This window comes from Scatophagus argus, chromosome 7 (assembly GCF_020382885.2).
Source record: "Scatophagus argus isolate fScaArg1 chromosome 7, fScaArg1.pri, whole genome shotgun sequence".
Taxonomy (NCBI): domain Eukaryota; kingdom Metazoa; phylum Chordata; class Actinopteri; family Scatophagidae; genus Scatophagus; species Scatophagus argus.
Window position 1 is genome coordinate 16004178 of NC_058499.1, and position 13831 is coordinate 16018008.

At 39.1% G+C, this 13831-nt stretch overlaps 1 protein-coding gene across 2 annotated transcripts in view; it reads right to left on the reverse strand.

The window, feature by feature from the left end:
• Positions 1-411: 411 nt before the first annotated feature.
• The window catches only part of lrrc4ca (leucine rich repeat containing 4C, genome duplicate a), a 49430-nt gene continuing 36010 nt past the window's right edge, over positions 412-13831 (reverse strand). For both annotated transcript variants that reach the window (XM_046395160.1, XM_046395161.1), the window contains one exon: positions 412-3186. In XM_046395160.1, coding sequence (XP_046251116.1) covers positions 1189-3135 — 1947 coding nt within the window. In that variant the 5' untranslated portion in view covers positions 3136-3186 and the 3' untranslated portion in view covers positions 412-1188. The remainder of the gene's footprint in view (positions 3187-13831) is intronic.

The window sequence follows — 13831 nt, forward strand, 5'->3', positions numbered from 1 at the left end:
TAGAACTCAGTCCTGCCATATTGCAGAAGAGGTATGGGGTCCCAGCATGAAAAGGGTTGCTCCAAAGCAATCATCTCATATGCATCAGTACAAAGCACCATAAGGTAAAGGTGAAGCCATGATATACTGGAAACATTTGGAGGCACAGGACTTTTGCCAGAATCTAAGATCCACTACATTTTTCACAAGACTTCCAATCTTTACACTTTTTTCAATTACAATTATGTTTATTCTAAAGTACCCTTTAATGCTTGTCCGGCCTCACTTTCAGAAATGTAGTTGCTCTTAATTCAATTAATGTTCTCTATAATAATCATAAGATGCCTTGAGTCAAAACAAGTGGAGGTTAGGGATAAAATAATATTGTTCATATACATTAGAAACTCAAAGACAAATGTAAGTTTATTTTATAGTTAATCAATAGAATTTAAAATGTACTTCTAATAGTGAGTGTCAGTTTTTACAACAGCCAAGGGCAGGGAATATTCCCCTCATTCAAGATCCTTAGTCTGTTGATGAGTAGCAGAGAGTGCCTAATATGTATGTGACAGGTATAATTAAACAGTGAATTATGATCAAATTTCATCACTGACCGTTTTGTCACTCACTGTAAAATAATGAACAAGTGTTCAATTCATCTCACTTACAAATGGTCACAAAAGATTTCATCACATAAACCACAGCTGGAGAAGATCACTAATGTGCTCTAGAATCCTTTGATATATGGGGTAATGTGGTTACAATCTCATCTGCCCAAAAGTCTGCGGTTTACCAAAAATGAACAATAATTTGCTTCAGGAGTTTTTCTTTGATGTCTTCAAACAGAATTTGAAAGCATATTGGTAAACCAATCACATGAAATGAGAAGAGGAAAAAAGAAACAACACGAATTAAGTGCTGAAAAAATAATTGCAGAATACAGTTTTTCTTGGTTTAACCACAACACTTTTCTTAAATAAATAACTTCTGTTTTGTAAAGACACTTCTTGAAACAGTAGACATACCCTAATTCCCAAAGTCATTGAATAAACTTAACCAAGTCACTGATTTGCCAAACATACCATGTTTTCAAACCTCCATGTTTGAGCCACAGTCCTCACAAGCAATTGTCAGTAATGTCCTGTCAGTAATATCTTTATGTAATTCCATCAGTTTTATAATGTCTCATTTTGAAAAAAAAAAAAAAAATTAGATTTGGGTCTCTTGTACATTGTCTTTTGAGCTGGCCCGGATTAGCAAAGGTTCGTGCGCTGAGCTGTGTATGGAGTTGATAGTGGAGGCATGGTTGTATGCAGTCTTATAGGTGTTATAGTGGTTGAGGTGCTCGTGCTCAAGAGGAGGCAGAGTTAGGTGGCCCTCCATGCCTGGGCCTCCTGTTACACAGTCCTCATCCACATTGATGATCTCAATGGTGCGTGTGGGTGCGTGGTGGTTCTGCTGGTGGTGCTGTTTCCGCATCTTGTAGAAGATGATCAGCATGACAGCTGCCATTAGTGTGATTGCAACAAAGCAGCCAATGATGATCTTGGTGGTCTTCATAACCTCATCCAAGCCATTCAGTGAGCCCTCTCCTCCCGGCTCGGTGACAGGGATTGTGTAAGTCTTCTCTGTGGCACGTGTGGAGAGCGGGGTCCGGACCGTGGTAGTAGTTGTTGAGGTGGGTGAAAGAGACTCCCATGTACCAGCAGAGGGTGTAGGGCCCACCTTCTGTTGTACAGTAGTGGTGAAGCCTTCATTGTGTGGTGTTTCGATGGTCTCCACTGTCACTGTGGTGAAGTAGCTGAAGCTGCTGTTCTCTGTAGAGGACACATTGAGTGTAGCAGATGCTGTTGTGTTACCTGCAGAATTGCTGACCATACATGTATATGTACCTGTGTCCTGCATGGTAACGTTGGTGAAGTTCAGAGTGCCATCATTCAGCACAGAGATTCTGACCTTATACGCACCATGTGTCATGATAGAACCATTGGGTGTAATCCAGCTTACCGAAGTAAGAGAGCTGGCTCTGCATTTCAACTCTGCAGCACTTCCCTCTGTCACATTTAGGTCTGCAGGAGGCTCCACAATAACAGGAGCGTAACAATGAAAGTAGTTCTGGTCCAGCTCGCCAATATAACGTCCCTTATGGTGAGTTGGTGAGCTGCAGCGGGCACAGCAACTGGTATTTGCTGGTACCATCTCCTTAAGCCACCAGCTTAACCAGAGGATGTCACAGTTACAATTCCAAGGGTTGTGGTGCAAGTGCACCCTCTCGAGGTGATGTAAAGGTGTGAAGAGATCATGGGGTAAGAGGGTAAGGTTATTATGGGCTAGATTGAGCTCCACTAATGACTGCAGGTCATCGAAAGAGTTCCTTTCTATGGTCTGGATCTGGGCATGCATCATCCACAGCTTCTGCAAATGGATTAGCCCTTTAAAAGAGCCAGGTCGGATGACAGATAACTGGTTCCCAGACATCTCTAGTTCATCCAGCTTCACCAGGGGAATAAGGTTGGGAATTTCCTTCAGATTGCACATTCCCAAATTTAAGTAGCGCAGATTGCTCAGCCCTTCAAATGCCCCTTCAGATATGTAGGAGAGCCGTTTGAGCTCCCCAAGGTCCAGCCGCCGTAATGATGGCACTCTGTTGAAAGCATAGGAGGGGATGCTCTCTATGGGATTATTCCTCAGCCAAAGCTCCTTTAGTTTGGACAGGTACTCAAATGCCCCGTTCGGGATAGTAGTGAGGCGATTATCAAAAAGCTCCAAGGTATTGAGGCTGGCCAGTCCATTGAAGGCCCCAAGCTCGATTTTGCGTATGTGGTTTTTGCTCAACTGCAGGATCTCCAGATGTCTTAGGTGCTTGAAGCTGTCCACCTTGATGACCTGAATGAGATTTTCTTGCAGATTCAGGTAGCGTGTGTTGGTAGAGATGCCATCAGGGACATCTCGCAGCCCTCGCCGGGTGCAGATGACTTTGCTGAACTGGTTACTACAGGAGCAGACAGAGGGGCACGTCTGAGCACGTACTAGTCCTGCCACCACCAGCAGCTGGAGGGCCAGAAGCAGCACGAACAAAGGGTCGGACAAGGCCCGGTTCCACCTAGGACCTCGCATCATCTGCTGCTGCTGAGAGGAGGTCATCTTGTTTAACATTCATAATTTATTGACGGGTCTTCCACTCATTGGAAAGAGGATTTGGGCACACTGAAATGAAATGAGAGAGAGAAGAGATGAATTAAGTAACAGAAGGCAGAGGTGTAATGCACATTTGTGATTATCATATGTCACTTCTTAAAAAATGTTCTTAAGAAATCCAAAAGAGGTACAATTTGAAATGAATTGTTTAAGTTTGTGGATCTGTTGCAGCTATCAACAAACCACACATACATACACCCAAACACACAAACTTGCAGCCCTGATGGAGTGCCTCATATCCATTTTTTTGTTTCTGGGTGCACTGTCCTCCCAGCACTCTCAATCTTAGTCATATAAAATAAAATCACAATGAAGCTGTCGACTTCTGTGCTGCATCTCTGCAGGAGGAGAAAGGGAGGGAAGAGAAGCAGCTATGACTGCTGGTTTGGGTGATTTATATTTGAGACTGGGGGGACATAAATAATAAGGAAGCCCGCCACCCACCAGTCCTTCAATCGAGTCGAGATATCTGGAAACGTCTGATTACAACTCACAGTTCCTCAAAGGCATGTATGTGACTGGGATGTCAAGCAAGCAAGTCAAAATGGGAGCAGGGAATTTGTTTGTGCAGCTCTTTATGTATCACGCCAGAGGAAGCTGTGGAAATACAAACAATGCATTCTTTGATTAAGATTTACTGTGTGCAAGAGAGATGGTGCCATGGCAGCAGTGTAACTAAATGACACATGTTTATTTAACTGATTCAGTGTATGTAGCATGGGTGTTTTCTACTCAATCATACCAGTGTTTCTCAAAGTTGTTCATGTTGCACAGTGAACTACAGTTAAAAAAAAGGTGTCATTCATACAGTGTATATACAAGCAGGAATACAATAAAGCAAATAAAAACATTAAACTCATTAAAATTCACAAGTCATAAAGTGACCCTGATACAGCAACTGAATTGATACAGGCAGCATAGAAGTTATAAATCAATATAAATGAACACCCAAAAATATTGACATTAATGAGGTGGTGCTTTAGATTGTTAGACTACTATGTGCTAAGTGCATGAGCTTCATTGCAAATAGGAGTAACTATATTTTCACCACTTTATTGAGACTATATTAAAGATGTAGTGTTCACTAACTAATACAGTAATTGTTGTTAAATGTAAGTGGTGATCTGTATTGTGCAATGACAGTCTCCACATCATTTTGCTTGCAATATTGCTCTATGAATAGATTCTTGCATAATACTTTTCATCATTGTCACAGAAAGCTGTTTTTTTTCTCTCAGTGAAAGACAAGGAAACACTCTGGGCAGGTCGGAAATGAGTCACTGAGCTAACACAGATAAAGAGAAACATTTATAGAGTCTCTAATCTACCTGACCTAAATGTTTTTGAATGTGGGAGAAACTGGAGCACGATCAGAAAATCAATGTGAACATGAAAAAAAAAAAAGTGAACTTCACACAGAAAGTGCTGGAGTTACAACCTGAATTGAAATGACATGGCTGTATGTGTTGTTGAGCTAACAATAGTTACAGTAAATCGCATCGATTTGTCATGAAGAGAACAACTGTCACACAAATAAGTTTTAATCTAAAAACAGTAACGAGCTCTACGACACAAGGATCTCTTGGGATGTGTTTGAAAAATAAAGTGAAATAGCTGTCGCCTCTAGACATGCATGAATATTAGACAGTTGAAAGGTGAATTAAAAAACAAATAATTGCTGTTGTGGCATTACAATATTTTCTGGTTCCATACCGTATGTTCAACACACAGCCTAAAAGCTCTTCACTTAAAAATGAGGAAGCTATTACTGTAACTACCGATTAATTGCTTGATTACTGACTCCATTAATTCTTCAATTACAAAATTCAAATGCCAAGCTGCCGAAGCCTGAGGGTGGAGCGAGAATGTGTTGTCATGCAGGGGACCAAGCAAACATGACAGGGATCACACACCAGGCTAAAAGTCACATACCCTTATGGCGGCTTTTACTTTGTTATGACTCAAAACCTTGAACAGAAAACAATTGTCTATGGAGTTTATAGGATAATGAGGATCCAGTTTAAAGAACAGGGCTACAATAAATGTGAACATTGCCAATATTATTTATAACACACACTTCAAACGAATGCATACTTTTTTCAAGCTGAAATTCTGTCAATAATATGACCAACTAAAAATGTGCTGCACAGTTTGGATTTGTGGATAACTATGGGTAAGAAATCCCTGTATCTTATTCCACTATTTACTCATGCTCTAAAACAGATCCAGCACTGAAAAGAGATAAACAATGAACCAGCAAAACAGAATCCAAATTATGGCAGTGGAAAAGATGAAGTTGATTTACAAATCAAAACAATACATCCTCACACTCACAGTGAAAGCAGCGCAATTGGATTTTCGGGCGCGGTGAAGGAATTAGATGAAAAGAGATAAGGAAAATGAGATTAAGAAAAGAATGCATTTTCAAACTTTTGTCCAAGCAGATTATGAACTGCCAGCTCTCTCGTTGTCTGGTTCAGAGTACTAAAACATGACCCAGATTAGCAGGACTGCAGACAATTGAAGAACAAGATCGGCAACATTTCTGAATGACTTTCTGGTTCTCAAATGAAAACTGTTCACACTGAAGTAAACCATACAAAGGAGCTCTGTGCAGGGCTGCATATGTCTGTTTAACAGCATAGATGACTGGAACACTTACATCTTGCACGTCACATCCAAAAATACCTTAAAGTTAATCTTAAGTCCATAGATAGATCTATTAAGGACACTCTTTTAATTTAGAGCTATTATATTATATTATATTTTGGGTGCCAGAGTTTATAGCGCTTGATTATACCGAAGCATAGATTTCCTTCAAATTAGTGACTACTGACAGTGAGGACATTTCTGAATTGAAAGCTTCCCAAATCTTAGTTGACAAGTCAGTGTAGGCCTAGGTTGCAAAACTCAACCACTTAAAAGCTAGCTAATACTGGAACAGAAATATTCTCTGGAAGGTACAACTGTTTGTTATCAACATAAAAATGTATCAATGCATGCCATATGAATATGCATGAAATCATTTATGTTGCAGTAACAGACTGATAAGTTTAAGTGACCGCTTTACAGTTAGTGTAAAGGCCTTTCTATACCAGTCGTGTTTATCTCTGAACTGTTGTTTATTACAATCATGTCGTATCATGCAGAATGGACTTTGAGTTAAAACTCATTATGACTGATGGACCTAATGGTTGTGTTTCGCATCACTCGGTATCACATGAAAAAGGACACAAAAATTCTAAGGACAGAATGACAAAAGTGACTTGGGATGAGTAAGTTAATTTCCCCCTGCACAGACTGCTGTTTATGTGTTATTCACCAACAGGGAACTGAAGGCGTTACACACACCAAAGCTCTCTTCAAAGCCACCAGACTATTTTGGTAAAAACAATAATTTCAATTCCCCCACTTAACATGATAGTTGCTGGTCTGGGTGGCTGGTGCCTCATTCGGTTAGCTTTTTTCAGACTTTGTTGTTTTAACATATTAATACATCTTAACGGACCAGACCAGACTGGAGCCCAGACTGCTGACATGAATTAGGTGAGTGCAGAGTCTCCCTTAATGCCAGCGACCCAGTCAGTGCTGCAGTATGACCTCCGAGACCCTTGGCCCCTGTCGAAGCTCTGCAAGCTGCTGCTGTTTTTCTGCCAGTCTCTGTCCTGCTTGATTGCTGTAAGTTTGTGTGGATTTCATTTGCTTATTTTAATGCAATAATATGCTTGCATGACAAACTCACATTATAGAGCACACAGGCACAAATTCGTATAGGTGCTGGTATGAATAGCTTTGAAACAAATGATTGCAGGTGAGTATTTCACATTTTGATGTGTATTATTTGCTTTTATTTGTCAAATTTTTGGTGTGTCAAAGCCTTCAGGATATTACAAATTATATGAGAAAAGGACAAAAATCTTCTTTTGGTAGATGATATAATGGTACACAAGCAGTTGTTCTTTTTTTTTCTTTTTTTTTTTTAAGCCAGTTTGGTTAGTATGAATGGGTTAGTAACTGCTGTAACTTAGTACATTTGAAAAGGTGCCATGGAAGGCACACATATGCAAACACTTTGTTGACAACATAGTGCATTTTTGGAATGCAGTAACATTGTGTCACTGAACAGAGGGCGCTTACAAATATGCACGTATAGAATTGCACATCCCACATTACTCCTTACATCAAGCAGCTCCCCACTGCTTTTTCCACAAATTCTCTCAGAGGACCTGCCATCAAGGTAAAGGTAACCAGTTGGAAAAATTAACTTTGCTGGCCATAGAAACCATAGATAGATTTCTTTTTTTTTTTTTTTTTTTACAGCTAATCCATTCTCATACTGCATTGTACGGGTTTGTTTTCTGTTTCAAACAGTGCAATGACCATACTTGCTACTTTTCATTTTATCCTTAGCAATGAAGCCATCACTGTTTGACATTCTGTAAATCAGCTAATCAGTGAATTCACACAAACTACAGAGAAATTCATTTAATTTTACATTTTTTTCAGGAACAATGATTTTGACATTTTTTAATAGAACCAATCCATCCACAGATAACTAGAAGCAATACAACTGAAGCAATCTTGCAATTTTTAGTTTGTATGAAATCAGCTTGTTTTATGTCCATGACATGACCCTCTGCATTAGAAAGATGTGAATTAATCACCTAAAGCACTGATCCTAATAGCCTGCCATAATTTCACAAGGCTGAATGCACAGCTAGAGTTCTGTAGCTGCTTTCTCCAGTGTGCACATTGCACTGCACAGCAGTTTCCACAGGGTCCTCCCACCCTTTTCATGAGTACAGTAATTCTGGAGTCTGTATCGTATTTTTGCATTATAAATCAGCCAGAAAAGGCAGAGTGAATTATTTAGCAGGGCTACAGGAAATTCTAGTGGGGCTAAAGTCTCCTAAAATAGGCCTGGTGATGCCACTGCTTGGCAGAAAGTACTGAGCGATTTTCTTCTGCTCTCTTTCCATGATCAACAGACATTTCCTGTCTCCAGTCTTTACAAACACATTCATGGTTTCATTTGAACGGTGAGGAAAGTGAACGGGGACTCGCTTTAGGCTCTCTTCACTCAGTTAATGCTTGAGTGTCTGCCGATTATTAACCTTTTAGTGAAGAGTGCAGACACCGTGTCTTCCACACTGTATGGCGTGGCGGAAGGATGACGAGAGACTGCAGAGTGCAACATATGTGTGAAATGAAAAAGGTCGGCATGTATGCTGTAGTGAGTAAAAGCTATAAGGAGATATCTATACACATAATAGATATAATGAGATATAAATCAAATCAGGTCATTTCTTGATAATGCCAGCAATCTTGCAACACAGACTCTTTTATGTATCCCAGTGTGGGACGGATATCAACCACACATATTGCAAGTGTTCTCTTCCTTTTCCTTCTCCCCTGTATGATGAGCTTTTTTGCCATGTAGTCATATTTTCATACATAGTTTTATCACTGTTTATCTCAGTATATTATGATTTCGCTGGAGGAAAGACGGGACATGACATCTCACTTTTAGAGAATGCTCTGTATCTCGTGTTAATATTTTGATCCTGAGAACAGTGTGTCACTCAGTATGACTCAAGTGCTTTGCTTCTATATTTGTAACTGAATGTGTTTTTATTTATTTATTTGTCTTCTAGACTGCACATCTCAGCCTTCTAATCTAATTAAAAATATCATCAGGATTGTGCATGAATGTCACTGACTGAGCAGCTAAAAGGGTAAGAAATATTATTTCTGTAAGGCTAACAGAAGAAACTTGTGTTACTCTTTTATTTATTTATTTATTTTTTTGGCTCGATTCAACTCCATGCCTTTTCTTAATTGGTCTTTTTTTAATTTGGCAATAAAATCTTCATAAAAAGTCAGTTTAGAGCCTGCAGTATACTAACACTTATGTAATTTATGTCCAGTTACCTCCTGTTGTACCCTGCCAATAACATATTTAATTATTTGTTGGGTAGGAATGGGGAATGGGGGGCTAACACTTTCACAAAAGACATGTGTTTTCACAAACAAATTATTATTTTATTAAGTGAATCATCTGCAGATAACCTCTTAATATCAGTTACATAACACCAGCCAAATACATGCATAAGCACAACTTTCTCAGAAAGCTGTAAATTGTCTGTAGATGATTATAGAACAAACAATAACTGCAGACTGTCGCAACTGTTTTTGTGGTCAGCTCTGAATATAGTTCCTAAATTTACACACAGCAGAGTGAAGAGTTTGATTCAATACCGACATTTCACTATGTGACAGTCACACAAGAGATATGCTTGTCTTTTCCATGTTTTTTTTTTTTTTGCATGCAGCTTGTCTATTGCAACAACAAAATGTAATAAATTTTCCATAAATCCTGACCTTTAGAGTAGGTACATTTTGTGATACTTTGCAAATATGATGTCACTTTTGACTTTTAGGGCCATCCCTGATTAGTGTTCCCTGCATATGTAATTTGTATGATCACTGATTGCACCTGTGTGTATTGTCTGTTTTGATTAGTTGTTCTCCCTTTTCTCTGTCCTAACTGACTCTCAATAGAGTTTCACGGTTGAATCAAGAAAAACATTTAGCATACCTATATTTACCCTGTTTTAACACTGCTGTGACAAATACTGTAATTCTAACACTTTAACTGCCTGTGTCAGACTTGACTTCACTGGAAACTTATAATAATGGACTATTATTCTGGTCTGTCGCACAGGTATGTCACATGTTTATCTATTTTGTATATTAGTTATATCCTTGTAAGAACAATATTCAGTATTGGACAACCCCTTCAAGTGTGGTTTAGTATGAATGTGTTCTTTTCCTACCCTTAATATACACATGGATGCACTGGACCACCATACAATAAAGTGTTCAGGAATGTTGTTAGAAAGAAAACAAAACAAAACTGAACATGGTCATACTGTAGCTCTTCTTCATTGTCTTTTGTTTTTAGCATCCAAGTGTGACAGGCAAGCAGAGTACTTTGAATTGGTGCTAACTAGCCAAGTGAGACAAACTGACAGCTGCTCCCCTGCCCACAGCCTGACATCCTTCCACTCACAGCTTGTCTGTCTCATCCGTAACAAGATGGTGAAATTAATTTAATTCATGCAACAAACACTGATTTAACCAGTGACTGTCACATGAACATTTACTTGGAAGATTTATCACTAAATTATTAGAAATTATTACTAGAAATTATTGTACAAGTAGCCCCCTTTATCCTTTCCTCATAAATTAGCAGATTGTTGGAGACAGAATCCATTTTGGCTAGGATATGTGGACATAAGTCCCAGCTATATTTCAAATGGACTGGAGGTATATGGAAACAGCACTTGTACTATATTCAGTTAAGAGCTTAATATGAAAAAATATATACTAGTATAAAAAAAACAATACTTGATGCCTCTACTTTTGATACCAAGGCATAAAAAACAGTTCTGGGTGCACAAAAATGGAAAGTTTTTTTTTTTTTTCCCTAATATTTAGTAACAATCTGCACACAGTGCTGATATAGAAAACTCACTGAACACAAACGGATACATCTGTAATGATGTAATGAATATCAGTGTAATGTATGTCTATGTCCATATGTAATGATATCATTGCAGCCATGGGTTGAAAATCTGAGTAGAAATCTGACTTTATAGCTTTGGTACATTTTTAACAATCCTTACATGCAAAAAAATTATCTTCAGTGACGTTGGATGATTTCATTATACATGGACTAATGATTTTAATCACATGTGTGTGAACGCAGTAGTTCCCATAACACGAATCTAGTCCACACACTTACTATATTTAAGTGTACTTCTGAGGTCCTGTGCTCCAGGTGCTATGCTTCCTTTTAACTGTCTTATGCATTCAGTTCACGGTTTTGGTTTGCGTGACAGTGGAAGAAGCAGAAAGGTTAGCATTGTCGCCTCATGGCAAGAGGGTTCCAGGTTCGAATCCCGGTCTGGGCCCTTCTATGTGGAGTTTGCATGTTCTCCCTGTGCCTGCGTGGGTTTTCTCCGGGTACTCCGGCTTCCTCCCACAATACCAAAAACATGCACATTAGGTTAATTGGTTACTCTAAATTGCGCCTAGGTGTGAGTGTGTGAGTGTGTGGTTGTCTGTCTTTGTGTGTTGGCCCTGCGATTGACTGGCGACCAGTCCAGGGTGTACCCCGCCTCTCGCCTGTAGTCAGCTGGGATAGGCTCCAGTTCCCCCGCGACCCTGATGGATAAGCGGTATAGAAAATGGATGGATGGATGGAAGAAGCAGAAAAGGTTTAAGCCAGCTTATTAACATCGAGCTCCTGTCCTGAGTGGAAACATGTACATTGAAGAGAAAAAACAAAAAGAAAAAAGCTTTTCGAAAAATAAAACACAAGCTTGTCTAATGAGCTGCTGTACCATCAGCTACAAGTGAGCATTCTGTCTCAGCTAGTCTGCTTAGATACTTAGCTACACTTTCTTAGTTTAAAGTTAAAACTAAAGCATATGAACTGTTATTAATAATAAGCCTATAGAGATAGTTTTAAATCAGCAGGACTTACATTAAGAAGGCATATTTTTTAAAGATAGTTTTATGGGGCATTTTACTTTCTTTATTGCATTATAGCATAGACATATGCAGATAAATGACAGAGGGACAGAGACGTGTACCAATATATAGTTTCAGTATACAGTAGCATACAATCAGGTCTTGTGTCAGAACTGAACTGGGAATGTTATGTAATTATGCATTTTAACAACTCAATAGCCACATACAGTGGCCACATACAAGATTAGTTTGCTTTCTCTTAATGCAACATGAATTGGCCTTTATTTGTTTTGCTGTGTATGTGATTTTCACCATCACAAACGTAGAACTTAACTTTTGACAATCTTGTTAAGATAATCTAATATGAATGTAAATTCCCTTGGATGTAATTCACAGCAATATTGAAGGTTGAAACTGAATTTGAAAATGCTTTATTTTGCACTTTTCTAGCATCTAGCAAGTTAAGCTTAGACTGTGTGAAAAAACTCTATCACCTCATAAGTATAGGGTTACTTATCACATTTATGCAAATATACAGTATCTTGCTGATTGCAGAGATGTATCGCTGTCTGTTTATGAATAAAGCCATTGTTAGTGATGATGCTTTACTTGTGAGTCAACGTTTCAGTATCTGCTAGTGATGTGTCACCAGGCATGACGACGGCGTATCATTACTGCAGGGTATCACACTTGCTATTCAGGTGGAGGCCACTTCACACAGAGTGAGAGCAAATGGCCTCCCTCCCCCTGAGTCAGAGGGTGGCCCCCAGAGAGAACATTTTCCTGATGAATGAACTGCTGTAATTTCAATTGGCCTCTTCGGACAGAAGTGCCCGACCAGAAGCTTGTTTATGGCCACTGGCCTTGAAAAAAAAACATGCAAGGATACATAAAGAGATATGCATCTGCATGCACTGGTACATGTACACCCAAGTACAGACATGCATGTGCACGAGTCAAAAATACAAATGTTTATGGATTTTCACACACAGTAGAAGTAAAAATAAACAAAACCCCAGCACTCATAAATAGTGACTGGGCACAGTAAATAAGAAGACTGTCCAAGAGTGCCAGCGTGTTGCTTGCTTTTGATTCCTGCCTCTCCAATGGACTTAACGTATTGTTCATATTTTTGGAACAGTGTGTGCTCCTATTTCTCATTATAAAAGAAGTATTCACAGAAGTATATATAGTAAAACATCCATGATGACTGCCATGATTTCTAACTGAAATAATTTTGATTTTAAACTTCTTCAGTCTTCCCTGCAGAATGTTTTGATTCACAGATTTTCAGCAGAGGGTTTGCATCTATGTGAGAGTGTGTCTGTGGTGTGTGCTTTTAGCATGTGCAACTTTTCACGAGGTGCTTACGTGACAGCCTTCTTGTTTCACAGTGAGCAGTGTGTTGGCGGTGGGAGCTTGTGGGTGACAAGAGGTATTGATAAAATCATTCTTCACCCCGTGAACATTTCACAGAGAGGCTGTGAGCAGAAAATGGCTGCTAACTACTCTTCAAGGATATAGGATGAAGGAGTCTCTCTGTAATACTGCTGTCACTCTGGTGTCTGGTTAAGGTCAGGGTTAGCATGCATCACTTTGAGTCTAACCGAGCTGTGCAGAGGTCATTCTGAGGCTGTGAACCCGAATATCCAAGCAGCACAGTGATTGAGTTTGGACTTGACAGAACATGTGAGAAAAGAAGCAGCACACTGATGATGTCTATAAATCAAAGGCAAAACAAGACATTAAAGTGTCTGAAAATGTAGTAAAAAATAAAAGTCTGTTAAGATGGAATATGTGCATTAATTCATCAGGCTTTCAGATTAATTCTTGTACACTTATATAATTCTTTTGGACTGTTACAGTCCAGCAGGAACCTAATGTATGATTAATAAAATCAACCAGTATTGTGGTTTTAGGTGAGACAGAGCAGAATTATACCACTGCAATGAGCAAATCTGTTAAATGAGCAGAGCTGGATATCTGGACAAAACTGCCCTGCAAAACATATGAATGATTTTAACATCTGTATTGTTGGCACTTTGAAGGACACATGCTTGTAATGTCTCTGTGATTGATGTGTCAGTTTTACCTGTGTAACACCACCTGGACTGAA